The following is a 15,787-nucleotide window of genomic DNA, read 5'->3' as shown; positions in this document are numbered from 1 at the left end:
AAAGGAAAATATATTGTGACTTTCACTTACTATTTTAACGTTTACTATTAATGTTATTCATTTAGATAGTACAGATATACTCAAAATCACTTTACAAAGAAGAGTGACATTTTTCCTGAGCCTATTACACTATATAGTTTATCCTGAGGCGTACAATTTGTTTCAAATTTCTCTTTATTTTATATTTTAAAACTTACGTTCAACATTTATTCCCAAAAAAAAAACAAAAAGAAAAAAAAAAACACAACATACATCAAATCCATCCCATCCATCCCTCCTTCCCTTCTTATTACAAAAATTCTTACAAGTTCCCCGAGGTACCCAATTCCTCCCATCTTTTCCAATACTTTGAAATTTTTTTCTCTACATAACCTTCTTGCCTTATTTGCTTTTCCAAAAAAAGAACTTCGCTCATCTCATTTTTCCACTCTGTTAATGTTGGGGCCTCTTCTACTTTCCAATTACGTGCTATTACAGCTTTAGCTACTGAAGTCATCTGATGCAAAAATTCTGTCTCTTTCTGTTTTAGTTTATTTGATGTATGAGAGAATAATACTGATTTTATATCCATTTCTATTCTTATACCTGTCACCTTCTGATATAGTTCTATTATCTTAACCCAAAATACTCTTATCTTCCAGCAGCTATACCAAATGTGTTCTAAAGTACCCTTTTCTATCTTACACCTCCAGCAGATTTCAGAGTTTCCTTTATTTATTCTATTCATAACCACTGGGCTTCTATACCATCTTAAGATAATTTTATAGTTTTTTTCCTGGTATTTAGTGGCTAAATGTATTTTATATAATCTTGCAAATATCCCTTCCCATTCTTTCTCTGTCATCTCATTCCCTATTTCTTCCTCCAATTTTCTTACTCCTACTATTTTTTTAATATCACCAACAGGAAGTAATAGGTTATATATTTTAGATAGTTTTTTATTTGCTTTATCCTTATTTATTGCCATTTGTTCAAATACCGTTAATTGTCTATTAATCATTGTCACCATTGGGTCTACATACGTTTTTTATTGAAAATACTGAAACCATTTATTTTTATATTCTTGCCCCAGTTCCTGAGGTGTTGGCATTTTCCCCTCCTCCATGATTTGTATTATCCGTTCATGTTCCTCCATATTCCACTTCAGGAATTTATTCTCTTTTAAGGCTGGCATAAATTCAGGATTGGTGAATAGTGGATGTCCCCCAGTGGCACCAATGGCCCAACCACTTAACTAAGTGCCAGTGCCCCTCCTCTTTCTCGACAGAGTACCATTGTCCCCTCTTGCTGCACAGACAGGAAGTGCCCCATCTCTCCCTTTGCAGAGAACTAGTGCCCTCCTGTACCCCCACAGAGTACCAGTGCCCCCTTCACGTCACAGAGTACCATTGGCCCCTATTCCTCCACACACAGTACCAGTGACCCTCCTTCCATAGAGCACCAATGTTCTGCCCCACACAGCATCAGTGCCACTGCCCCCCTCAAACTGAGCATTAATGCCCCCCCCCCCCGCTACCACTGAGTCATTTTTCTTACCTCCCCTCTTCCAATATTTGCCATTTTTTTCCTCCCTTCACTACTGCAGCCTAACATTTTCCTTTCCTCCCCTGATTACCAAAATCAGACTTTTTTTTCTTTCCTTGACCTCAAGTGCCGCCCATCTTTTCCTCCTGCTGCAATATAAGGGGTATTATGACATATACTGCAGAATGCTGCTCTGCATTGTGTTGTACGTTATGTTAACAGTTTCTGATTGCTAATTCTAACTATTTTAACCATTTCAATACTTTCCCCCCTTCCTGTCCAGGCCAATTTTCAGCTTTCAGCACTGTCGCTGTTTAAATGACAATTGCATGGTCATGCTACACTGTACCCAAGCAACATTTTTATAATTTTGTTACAACAAATAGAGCTTTCTTTTGGTGGTATTTGATCACCACTGGGGTTTTTATTTTTTTGCTAAACAAATAAAAAAAGACTGAAAATTTTGAAATTTTTTTTCTTTGTTTCTGTTATAACATTTTGTAAATAAGTAAGTTTTCTCCTTCACTGGTGAGGCTGCACTGATGGGCACTGATGAGGTGGCACCAATGAGGTGGCACTGATAGGCTCCGATGATGGTCACTGATATGGGACACTGATGGCCACTAAAGGCGGCACTGATGGGCACTGATAGGTAGCACTGATATACAGTACTGATGAACATTCATAGGCGGCACAGATAGGCGCTCATATGTGCCACTGATGGGCACTGATAGGCGACACTGATGGACACTGAAAGGCTGAACTGATTGGTACTTATGGGTGGCACTGATGGGCACTGATAGGTGGCACTGATGGGCATGGATGGGCACTAATAGGTGGCACTTATGAACACTGGGTGGCACCGATGGACACTGATAGATGGCACTGATGAGCATCATTACTATGGAGGCACTGGTAGACATTGCTGATGGGCACTGATTGGCATCATATGTGGGCACACATTGGCATCCCTGGTGGTCATGGGTGGCATAACTGGTGGTCATCAGTGGTGGCCATCCCTGGTTGCATCCCTGGTGGTCCTGGGTGGGCATCCTTGGGGGCTGCACTAATAATCAATCAGTGCAGACCCCCCCGTCAGGAGAGCTGGCGATAGGCTCTCCTATACTTTTGTCTGTCAGACGCGAGCCAATACGTGGCTTTTCCTGTTTACACTGTGATCAGCTGTGATTGGACACAGCTGATGACATGGTAAAGAACCTACGTCGAGGCTCTTTACCCAGATTGGAGATGCGGCATGTCAGACTGACACGCCACACCACCGATCTTCGTGTTCCTCGCACCGGCTTGTTATACTGATCGCGTCATATGACATCCGGTCAGGATAACAGAACCACTTTGCCAATGTCATATTGCTATATGGTGGGCAGGAAGTGGCTAATGAAGTTCTTCCTAAGGGTAGGCTAAGGCAACGTTTTTTAACTCAGCCTATTTTTTCAATGATGATCATTTAGATTCATAAATGCCTGTGAATCTCTTATTTGTGTGACATATCTGTGCAGTGCGCACTGTGAACAGGATTAGATTGTATTTAAAGTGCAAGTAATATAAACTTAAACATAAGCACAGGAGTGACCTCAAATTTAGTTGCGTGCTTAACCCCCTCAGATCCACGCTATAACCGAATGACGGCTACAGCGCAGATCTGCTTTGCCAGGTGGCCATCAATAGACGTCCTCCTTTTTGCACGCTGTCCACGTCCACGAGACTTGGATGATCACAGATCAAAGTAAGGGGTCAGGATCGACCCTTTACCATGTTTTTAGTTGTCAGCCAATGACAGCTGATCATGTGATGTAAACAGAAGATCGGTAATCTTTTTTTTCACTCACGCTGACAGCGTGAGGAGAAAAAAAGCCAATCACTGGCTTCTGTTGAAAGGACATCGGTCCCGAAGAGGATGAGGTGAAGCCCACCAGTACCCCCATGCCATTGCCACAAATCAGTGCCCACCAGTACATAAGTGCCAACAATCAGTGCCACCTACCAATGCCCACGAGTGCCACCTATCAATGCCCACCACTGATGCCAATCAGTGCCTCATTAGTGCCACCTAGCAGTTCTGCCTATCAGTGTCACCTACCAATGCCGATCAGTGCCCATCACTGCTACCCATCAGTGCCCATCACTGCCACCCATCAGTGCCTATCTGTGCCCATTAGTGGCAGCTATCAGTGCCACCTATTAGTGCCCTTCAGTGCCGCCAACCAGTGCCATCTCTCAGTGCCCGCCAATGTCCCCTCATCAGTGACCACCAGTGCCACCTCATCAGTGCCCACCAGTGCCGCCTATTAGTGCCCATCAGTGCCGCCCTATTATCGCCCATCAGTGTCGCCTTATCAGTGCCCATCAATGTAGCCTACTGGTGTCTATCAGTGCAGCCTATCAGTGCAGCCTCATCAACGTACATCAATGAAGGAGAAAAAATACCTGTTTGCAAAATTTATGAACAAGATACAAATCAATTTTGTCATTTTTTTTTTTTAAATCGGTCTTTTTTAATTTAGTGATCAAATACCACCAAAAGATTTGTGGTAAAAAAAAATGACAAAAATTTCATTTGGGTACAGTGTTATATGACCGCGCAATTGTCATTCAAAGAGTGACGGAGCTAAAAGCTGAAAATTGGTCTGGGTTTAGGTGCCCAGTAAACAAGTGGTTAAATGTTCACTTTAGGGTCCTTGCCTACAGTACTGTTATATGGACACTGGATATTTCTGGCAAAAAGTTCCTGCACATTAAAACACGAGTATGGCCTACGTGTATTGCCCACGTATTTGCACGTAAACACATCAAATACTAACAAGTAATGCAGATTTATGTTTTTTTTTTTCTTTTACTGATCTAAATGCAATGCTAGTGCTGAAATGTATGCATCTGAATGCTTAAAACACTGCCGTGTGTTAGAGCCTTGTTCCCATCACAGGCATGCAGATACAAATATTTAAGTATACCTCCAGCCAAAACCTTTTTGTATTGCTGTCTATATTACCTTTTTTTTTTTCCTTCCACCCTTTCTGTTTTAACCATTGTCACAAGAACAGAAATTAAATATTGCTCTTAAAGGGAACCTGGGCTAGCAGTAAAAAGCCAACAAATGTCCTAATCTTTACCCAGTCTGAATAAAGCCCCCCACCTCAACTCCTGAAGACAGGTAAGTATAAGATTTTGGTGGAGGGTGAACATAAAGCCTAATAATATAAAAGCATGATAAAGCTGAATTCTGAGAATTCCCCTTCCACCCTTACCACCACCATGGCTACACAAAGAGCTTACCGGCCAGTGAGGGCAAAGACTGCACTGTGCTAATTACAAAGCAGCCATGTTGTCCAAAAGACACAATGTATTATACAGTATTAGAGCTGTTTAACGGAAACAGAAATTCGCAGGGAATATTATGTCATTCCTTAAAGCGTAACTTCACCCAAAAGGGTAAGTTCCACTTGTTTGTATCCTTCCCTCCTCCACTGCCTTATTTGGCACTTTTTGAGGGGGAGTGGTTACCTAGTTTTCACAGGTACCCACTCTCGCTTCCAGATCAGATCACTGCAGCAATCCTCCCGAAGCTTCCTTGGACACACAAAGGTCCCATAAGACTGCAGGACCATTCACAAACCACAATGCATGCCCACACATGCGCAGTAGAAAACTAGCTGTGAAGCTTGAAGACTTCACTACCAGATTCTTTAACTAAAGATGCCGACACCTGCACCCGAATCCGATTGAAGAATCCTTGGGCAGGTAGGTAAGTGTCCTTATAATAAAAGTCAGCAGCTGCAGTATTTGTAGTTGCTGTAGTTTAATTCTTCGGAGGGACACTGGAGCTCCTCTTTAAATGAGCAAGAAACATTTAATTCTATCATGCAAAAAAACTGTGTAGGTACTATGATACATCCATTGTAACCGAATGAATCTTAAAACCTACACAGTTCTTCACTATTTCTATCACAGTTTCATCACTAGTTGTAGTTATTCGATTTCGATCTCTGCTATGGATGACTATATCAGACTATATTAGGCGTAATGTAGCACTTTAATTGCAATTAATACAATGTATACTTGTTTTTTCTTTTCAAACCGCGTTAAAGTATTAAACTTGTATTTATTTTTATGCTATTTTATATTAACTTTCCTGAAAAAAAATGTTGAGTTGTTCATTGGTATATGGAATTATGTAATAAGTGATTTATTTTAATGCAATAAAGTTACAGATGCGGATGACAGAGTAAAACATCTTGAAAAGGAGGCTGATCGATTGCTGGATAAATTAAAACCTATCAAGGAGCTTCAGGAAAACCTGGGTAAAAATATCTCGCAGATCAAAGAGCTGATAAATCAAGCCCGCAGGCAAGCCAATTCTGTAAGTCAATTATGCTATATTCTAAAGTAATGAGGTGTACTAATTCACTACATAAATAAATTGCAAATTGGCAACTACAGTACATGCATCACTTTGCTTAATATGGGTGTAGATAAACAGTCTTGCTTGGATTATTTTTTAGTTAATGGAGTGAGGCAAGTCATACAGAAATTGTTAAAAATAGAAAGCATTAGCTAGACATAGATTTCACAAACCTAATCAGTTAATATCTTTAATTTACTTTACTGATTATGACCACTATGTCATTGGATCAGAGGCTATTCATTTAAATTCTAAATAATTTGTCAATAGAACTTTAAGATCCATTGGGCACCAATGGAACTGCAACTAGTTCTACTGTTTAGGGTACTGAAAGAGAAACAATATGCTCATAAATAAAGTCCATACTTATTAAAGAGGAGCTACGATTAGTTAAAAAAAATATATTAAAAGTCCAGGATTACAACGCTGTCTTCACCCGGGCTGGTTCTTCAACGGTCTTTGGATCCTTGGCACTGCCATCTTGACTGTGGGAGCCCTCTGTGAATTCTTGCTATTTCTCAGCCAGCTCCTCACTGCACTGTACTTTGGAAGTGAAAGTGGGAGTGGGTACCTGTCAAAAAAAAGTTACCTGCTTCAAGAAAACAAAAGTCCCCAAAAAAAGGTAGAATGAAGAGGGAGGAGAAGGCGAATGAGCATAACTTTCACTTTAAAGTGGAGTTCCACTTTAAACATTCATGTGCAGGTAAATGCATAGAGCAATAGGATCTAGGATAAGGCTATCCATTCTAGTATATTAATCTAAGATGAGGGTCTGACATAGATGAATAGAATCCCAGTTCTTTGTTCACAAACAAACAGTGACCAGGAGCTGGTATTTTGAAGGCAATTTAAACATTTTTCTTTGTGCTGCTGCAGTAGGTTGTATACATTCCACAATGTGCCACTTCATAGGAAGGGTCAGGGCTTCCTCCAAACATGTTATTCTATGGCTTTTTGCATTTTTAATGTTTCTCTTAAAGCATTACTAAAATCATTGCTCCCACCCCCAGTCAAATGAAAGTTTTTCCACTTTTTTTTCTTTGGTACATGCTACCCACAGCAGTGCCCAATCCCCCATTTGTTTGACAATCCCTTGACTAGTAGGCTACAAAATGGCCAGACATGTTTTTTAATATTTGTCTCACATTGACTTCAGTAGGGTTCAGATTCAGTACCCAAGCTTTAGTCGTGTTTTCCGAACCCTGCTCAAACCAAACCCAGGCTTGTTTGGCTCATCAGTACCAGCAATAGATCAATATAGCAGTGATATATTGCTGCAGGGTGATGCTGGACAGACCTTCAACTTGTAACATCACTACACTCAACATGTAAACACAGTGCAGGAGCATTGTGATCTGCTACAAGCATTCCTATCGAGCACCATGTAACAAGATCTGAAGCCCAATAGCTAATAGTTTCAACTCCTAGACTTAGTGCTGGATGCCATTTGTCACTAACAGACATCAGTTCAAGCCTCGATCCTGCTTAGGACCCACAGGAACCACTTAGTCCGGATACCATTTTGAAATGGACTGGGATGAATAGCCACTATTACTGTGCTATTTTAAATCTGTCATTAAAGTGGTTACATTTGTTACAGTATATGTGACAATAACATCTTCATCTGCATGACCTGGCATTAAAATAATTGGTGTACTATCTACACATATTATGGAATCAATTAACTATTTAGGTAATATAAACATGGTTAAACCAATGCCGCGTACACATGACCGGACTTTCCGGCAGACTAGGTCCAACGGTCTTCCCGACGGACTTTCAGCAGAGTTCCGACGGACTTTCAGAATGAACGGACTTGGCCATACACAATCACAACAAAGTCCGACGGATTTGAATGTGATGACTTACAATCGGACTAGAATAAGGAAGTTCATAGCCAGTAGCCAATAGCTGCCCTAGCGTCGGTTTTTCTCCATAGGAAAACATGTTCTATTTCTAAAGTCCGGCAGATTTTTGGACAGCAAAGGTCCAATTGAGCCCACACATGATCAAATTCTTTGCTGTCGAAAAGTACGGTCGTGTGTACACGGCACAAGACTTTAGGTTGTGTTAGATGCATTCTTCTGATATAATTAAATGACCAAGGAACAGGACATGATGCAATAAAGCTTCCATGAATAGTACTGCAAAGCACAAAGTTAATACTGTCTGTTTGTAAGTATGAAAACATTTTATTAAACTTTACAGTATCTGTAATATTTACAGTGTTCTGCCCATTTCACTGAAGGATAGAAAAGAATGAGGCGAATGGCAGATACAGTGCTTGCTACGTGCCACATCCAAAATGCATAATAAAAAGAAAAGGGTTCCCCTAAACTGACTTTTTAGGCAGCTAAAGCTTTGTAGAAATGTATTTATTAAAATTTAAACAAGATAAAAAATGAAAATGAAACATTGATTTACTGAATACAATCAGTTAATATCACCATATGGAACATGTATATATGTTGAAACCTCCTATTCACCCACTTTTTATTTCACTGAAGGATCATCATGCCCTGGAGACAAAGGTGTTAATAATCATTTTATTATATAATGAATCATAAATGTATCATGAAATAAATTATTCAAAATAATTTTTTATCTCAAGGGCACTTTACTGTGTCAAAAGTAATGGACCCTCATTTCTCATGGTCTATAATGTCATCAGTCCTTGTAAATTATATTATTTCCAGTTATTTATATCCTCGCCTCTCTCAGCCCACATGCTGGCTGCAAATATGTCTAGAAGATATTCTTCCCCCCTTCCATTTAAAATGTATTTCATATTATAATACATTGTAATTCTGACCAACTGCAACTATATGCCCCTTGCATATAATATAACTTATTTTAATTTTGTGTGTCAAGCAAGCAAATTCATTTTCACCTATGAAGTAATATGTACTGTATTCCCATCTCTATCACATTTATCAAATGCAATTAGTAACACACCCACATTAATAACCTTTAGCATGCAATTTATCATTTAGAACTCCACTAAGAATTGATGTAACAGATATAGTTCTAGATATTTTTTTTGTAATTTAACCGCTTGCCAACCAGCCGCCACAGTTGTACTGCAGCAAAATGGCTTGGCTGTTCGAATCACCATCATGATACATTGCTTCCAATTTTGGCCACTAGAGGCACACGCGCACCGCCGGAAGTGCTTGAGTGCACCCCCTATGTGCTCACGGAGCCGATGCCAGTGCCCGGTGGTCACGATCACAGCCGGGCTCCCGTGATCTCTCCGGCCACACCGACAACACAGTTTCCGATTCTCTAAGGGTATAAAAGACAGATCATCTGTTCATACAGAGTATAAACAGCGATCTGTCATCTGCCCTACACAGTCCCTTCCCCCTTTAATTAGAACACACACTAGGGAACACAATTAACTCCTTGATCGCCCCCTAGTGTTAACCCCTTTCCCTACCAGTGACATTTTTACAGTAATCACTGAATTTTTATAGCACTGATCACTGTATAAATGCCAATGGTCTCAAAAATGTGTCAAAATTGTCCGACGTGTCCGCCATAATGTTGTAGTCCTGATAAAAATCGCATATCGCTGCCATTACTAGTAAAAAAAATTAATAATAAAAATGCCATAAAACTATCCCCTATTTTGTAAATGCTATAACATTTGCGCAAACCAATCAATATACGCTTATTGCAATTTTTATTTTATTTTTACCAAAAATATGTAGAAGAATACACATTGGTCTAAACTGAGGGAAAACATTTTTTTTTATATATTTTTGGGGGATATTTATTATAGAAAAAAGTAAAAAAAGAATGTGTGTTTTTTTTTTTCAAAATTGACGCTCTTTTTCTGTTTATAGCGCAAAAAATCAAAAATGCAGAGGTGATAAAATACCATCAAAAGAAAGCTCTATTTGTGGGGGAAAAAAGGACATCAATTTTGTTTGGGTGTAACGTTGCACGACCATACAATTGTCAGCTAAAGCGACACAGTGGCGAATCGCAAAAAGGGTTCTGGTCAGGAAGGGGGTAAAACCTTCCGGGGCTGAAGCGGTTAATATATATTAAATTACCTTTCTAGTGTGATGTACACCCTACTATGTTTTTAAAAACTGGCATAGAAAATGTGCAACATGGCTTGCTTGTTTGGGAACATTATATACTATGTTGAAGTATAGAGCCCCTCCAGAAAGTTTATTTGCTGCATGTGTGACCTTTTCAATATACCAAGCCGAGTTTCTCTTATAAATGCACTGAAACTGATCGTATGTGTAGCAAAAAGATCTTCCCACTAAGAACTTAGTAAGTATAACTGGTTGCAAGTAGTAGAAAATAAGAGGAATTTGAGTGTGGATTTCAGTAAAAAAAAAATTACATGGAAGAGTCTGCAAAGTAGTTTGCTAAAATCCTTTCTAGGTATAGAAGTAGCAAAGTGCATGTTTAAAACACAGCTCATACCAGATCTAAAGCCCCATACACACTATCAGAATTTCTGCAGATTTTTTTCCTGCAGATTTACCCAAACCATATAATATGAGGTCAAACCTTAGGAGTTTCAATTTGTATGCAATCAGGCAGGCCCTTGCACTATATTGCTTTGGTAAATCTGAAGGAAAAAATCAGCAGAAAATCTGATAGTGTGTATGGGGCTTAAGATGTGTGCTTGGAATGAAATTAATATGTTGCAGGCACTCTGGTAAAACTGCTGTGGCTTCTTGCAGAAATATTGTAAGAAATTATGTCATCGTGCAAAGGCTGCCGACCCAAGCCTAACCCAACCCAAGTTAAAAATCTGTTTAACATTGTTTATTTAGATCATTTTCACTTGGAACCTCTTTTAATTAATGATGCTGATTGTGTATAACATAGCCTGGGGCATTGTTTCTCAACTCCAGTCCTCAAGGCGCACCAGCAGGTCATGTTTTCTGGTTTCCCATTATTTATTTTGCACAGGGGATTTGACCAGTTTCACTGCCTTAGCAATTACCACAGCCGTTTCATCTGAAGGAAATCCTGAAAACATGACCTGTTGGGGCACCTTGAGGACTGGAGTTGAGAAACTCTGGCCTGGAGCCATGAATCCCACTGTAATATAGAAAAAAATCGGTAAGCAAAAAGCAGGCTAAGGTGGGAAAATAGCTCAATCCTGTCTTGATTTTTTTAAACATCGCAGCTTTTAACAAAATGTTGTTATAGGTGGAATTTTTTGCAATTACGAGCTAATTTTGCAGTAGAACTGATTAAAATGAATAATGTAATTAGTCATTTATTGGCAAATAAGTTTTTTGGACCATTTTATATTCAATCTCATTTAATAGTACAGTACTTTGATAAAGCTCCTGGGTGCCTTACTTTCTTTTGCAGAAAAAAATGCTTTCCAATCACAGCATGTTGAACAGGAAAAATTGTTTCTGACAGTTGGGTCATCTTAGATAAGACCCATTAATGACCCTGCCTTCTCCTGGCATCACCGGGTTCCTCCCATGCTATCAGTCTAAGCCTGGAGCACAAATACTGTTACAGAAAGGCCTTTTCTGTCATTCAGCCTCGTTCTCTTCCCCTCTCTTTCTCTGGGGTCTGTTTTTTTATAAACCAGCTTTAGCTGATAAATGGTGAACAAATATATCAATGTACAGCTTCCCCAGTAGGGCAATAGAAAAATGGTGACATACAGGAGAAAAAACAGTGGGTTCTGAAGGGAACAGCAAAATCCAGGTATGAAATATCTGCTTGCTATGATGATAATAAAGGATAGCAGAATTTAGTGGGGTTTTTTTAAGTTCAAATTGCAGCTGGTCCCCTTTAAAACAACAGAAATATACCCATGTTGATAAAGCTTCATAAATGCAGGGGTTTCTCATTCATAATGTCATGTCCTATCCTGTAGATGTTTGTTTATATAACTGTGAACTCTAGTTTATTTAAAGTAGTCATTCTGTGATTTAACATGTTTTGCTGTCCATTCCCAAATAGTTAATCATTTTCATACCTTTCAATTCAAGTTTTGAAAATGTGCCTAAACATCTATAATGCCTTTTGGATGTTACCAATATAAATAGGATCAGCCAAAAGATGAGGTCTTATAAAAAGTTTTCAGATTTCTGTAAAGCATTGCATCAACCTCTTTAAATATGAATTATAATATTCCTTTTAATATCCAAGGGTTAAAAAGGAAGTAAACTCTCCCACTCTGATGCTTCTTTTCATTTAGTCCATTAGAATAAGTAATTATCAAACTATAGCCACTGTAATCCAGCCCAAATCACATATTACTTACTGTTAAAAGAAACTTTAAAAAACTTGGTTCCAGGGGTTAGGCAGCACCATCTTAAGTATTGTTTTCTCAATCCACAGTGGATTGTATTTCCGCCATTACATTGAGCACTTCCTGTACTGTTAACCAAGCCTCCTTCTCAATCCAACGTTTCTATGGCAACCCTGCTTCCCTGTTCATAGCTTACTTGTTTATTTCATAGTATTTACTTGTGCTGATGTCTAATGTTTCCCTTTGTCAGTCTTATCAGCTTCAGCTGATAAGACTGCAGTAATTGGCCAAGTTTAGACTGTATGTGAGGTCACATGGTGTGTAGGAGGAAGCTCTGAGTGATTAGCAGAGTTCAGAGCTGTGCCGTAGGAAGTCCTGATAACAGATAGATAAGATATAGAGAGTGTGCCTTAAATCAGGGGAGATATGGGCATGCTCAGTGTAGGGATGAGCCGAACACCCCCCGGTTCGGTTCGCACCAGAACTTGCGAACGGCCCCCACGTTCGTTACGAACGTTAGAACCCCATTGAAGTCTATGGGACTCGAACGTTCGAAATGGAAAGTGCTAATTTTAACGGCTAATATGCAAGATACTGTCCTAAAAAGGGTTTGGGGACCTGACTCCTGCCTCAGGGGACATGGGTCAATGCAAAAAAAAGTTTTAAAAACGTCCGTTTTGGCGGGAGCACTGATTTTAATGACGATTAAAGTGAAAAAAAAAGTGAAATATTACTTTAAATATGGTGCCTGGGGGGTGTCTGTAGTATGCCTGTGAAGTGCCGCGTGTTTCCCGTGTTTAGAACAGTCCCTGCACAAAATTACATTTAACGGAAATAACACCATTTAAAACTGCTTGCGGTTTTAATGTTATATCTGGTTCCTGTAATATGGTTGAAAATCATTCAGAAAAATGGCATGGGTAGCCCTCCCTGCCCATTACCAGCCTATTTGGGTCTTGTACGCATATTAAGGGGAACCCTGTACCCATATTAAAAAAAGGAAATGTGTGTGGCCCCCAGGCACTATATACTCAGAACAGCAGTATACAGGCGGTGCAAACAAGACAGGGACTGTGTAGGTTTGTTGTGTTAAGTTGAATCTGTTTGTAATTTTCAACTGGTACATTTTTAAAGTGTAGCTCCAGTCAAAAAAACTATTTTTAAGCTTTTTGGAAAACATAGGGAAGGGTTATCACCCCTGTATAATTTGTTTTGCCATCCGTCTTTTTTCATCTCACTTGCTGCTGTCTCCTTGCGTTTGCAAGTAGGAGATGTTTGTAAGTTGGATGTTTGAAAGTAGGGGCCTGCCCTATATTATAGCGGTATGTACTGGGTACAGAGCACGCAGACAGCACGCACTATCTCCTAACACTACTGAGTGCAAGCTCTATTATTAACCACTTAACCACTGGGCACTTAAACACCCTTAATAACCAGACCAATTTTCAGCTTTTGGTGCTCTCACATTTTGAATGACAATTACTCAGTCATGCAACACTGGACCTATATGAAATGTTTGTCCTTTTTTTCACACAAATAGAGATTTCTTTTGGTGGTATTTAATCACCTCTCAGTTTTTTTTATTTTTTGTGCTATAAAAGAAAAAAGACCGGAAATTCTGCGAAAAAATGAATTTTTCTTTGTTTCTGTTATAAAATTTAGCAGATTAGTAATTTTTTCTTCATAATTTTTTTTTTACTGGTTACATGTTTTGAGTTGCAGAGGAGGTCTAGGACTAGAATTATTGCTCTCGCTCTAACGTTTTCGGCGATACCTCACATGTGTGGTTTGAACACCGTTTTCATATGTGGGCGGGGCTTACGCATGCGTTCGCTTCTGCATGCGAGCACATGGGGACATGGGCGCTTTAATTTTTTTTTATTTTTTTTTTTATTGTTCATTTTACTTTATTTATTTTAGTTTGACATTTTTTTCCCCAAAAATATATTTTTGATCACTTTTATTCCTATTACAAGGAATGTAAACATCCCTTGTAATAGGAATATGGGGTGACAGGTCCTCTTTACAGTGAAATCTGGGGGTCAATATGACCCCACATCTCACCTCTAGGCTGGGAAGCCTGAAATAAAAAATAAAAAAAAGATTCTGGCTTTGATTGTACTGGCGAGTTGGTAGAAGCATCGGAGGGCGGTGAGGGGTGGGGGGCGTCTATGGCTGGGTATTTCAGGGTATCACCGAGTATGGCTGGGTATCTCCGAGTATGGCTGGGTATGGCAATTTATGGCAGGGTATTGCAGAGTATTGGCGGGGTATTGGCGGGGTACTACAGAGTAATAGCAGGGTACTGCAGAGTATTGGGGAGTACTACAGAGTAATGGCAGGGTACTGCAGAGTAAAGGCAGGGTACTGCAGAGTAATGGGGGGTACTGCAGAGTAATGGCAGGGTACTGCAGAGTATGCACTGGTATTGCAGAGTATTGGCGGGGTATTGGCGGGGTACTACAGAGTAATAGCAGGGTACTGCAGAGTATTGGGGAGTACTACAGAGTAATGGCAGGGTACTGCAGAGTAAAGGCAGGGTACTGCAGAGTAATGGCAGGGTACTGCAGAGTAATGGCAGGGTACTGCACTGCAGAGTAATGGCGGGGTACTGCAGAGTAATGGCGGGTACTGCAGAGTATTGGGGGGTACTGCAGAGTAATGGCAGGGTACTGCAGAGTAATGGGGGTTACTGCAGAGTAATGGGGGGTACTGCAGAGTAAAGGCAGGGTACTGCAGAGTAATGGGGGGTACTGCAGAGTAATGGCAGGGTACTGCAGAGTATGCACTGGTATTGCAGAGTATTGGCAGGGAATTGAGGGGTTAAATTCGGTGAGCAGCGATGTGGGCACTGCAGATGCAGCCCACATCGCTGCTGACACCGATCTCTTTCCCCTCCGCTGTACCGATCGGTACAGAGAGGGGAGGGAGGAACCGGCGTCATAACATGACGCCGGTTTGTTTACAAGTGATCACTCCGTCATTTGACGGAGCGATCACGTGGTAAACGGCCGCGACGAGCGGCCGTTTACCGTGATCCGTGATGCGCCGGGTCCTGTGGACCCGGCGGTCACGGATGCTCTCGAGTGCGCGCCCCAGGGGGCGCGCGAGAGCAGAATTCTGGGAGGCCGTTAATTAACGGCCTCTCAGAGTTAAACAACCGCCCTGAAGCCGTTAATCGGCAATGGGCGGTTGTTAAGTGGTTAAAGATAGATCACTAGCTAGCTATATAGGTGAGGTGAATATAGTGTAGTGGTGTATACTGCGGTCAGGGCACAGACAATAACCACTACACAAGAGCAAGATAGGAAATCAGCCAAAAACGATTGGTGTGTAACTGTGTTGAAGGCACACAGAACACCCACTGCTTCAGATGCCAACACACTACACGAGGCCGCCTCAAAGGCGGCCTTATATAGTGTGGGGCGTGCACTACACAGCCTGAGCTATGATTGGCCACAGGCAGGATGCCTGTGGCCAATCATGGCTCTCCTCGCTGCTGGCGCTGCGATTGGCCAAGCATGCGGTGTCACAGTGCATGCTTGGCCAATCATGAGCCAGCAATGCACTGCGCCATCGCAGTGCATTGT

The 15,787-nt window shown here is 40.6% G+C and overlaps 1 protein-coding gene across 6 annotated transcripts in view; it reads left to right on the top strand.

Annotated features, from left to right (window-relative positions):
• Window positions 1-15,787, top strand: part of LAMA2 (laminin subunit alpha 2) — a 1,237,914-nt gene that overhangs the window by 1,097,415 nt on the left and 124,712 nt on the right. For all 6 annotated transcript variants that reach the window (XM_077486899.1, XM_077486900.1, XM_077486895.1 and 3 more), the window contains one exon: window positions 5,748-5,902. In XM_077486899.1, the coding sequence (XP_077343025.1) occupies window positions 5,748-5,902 (155 nt within the window). The remainder of the gene's footprint in view (window positions 1-5,747; window positions 5,903-15,787) is intronic.

Source organism: Lithobates pipiens, unplaced genomic scaffold (genome assembly GCF_037356315.1).
Source record: "Lithobates pipiens isolate NorthernLeopardFrog02 unplaced genomic scaffold, aLitPip1_a1.2 Scaffold_18, whole genome shotgun sequence".
Lineage (NCBI taxonomy): Eukaryota > Metazoa > Chordata > Amphibia > Anura > Ranidae > Lithobates > Lithobates pipiens.
This window is presented reverse-complemented; position numbering and strand designations above follow the sequence as displayed.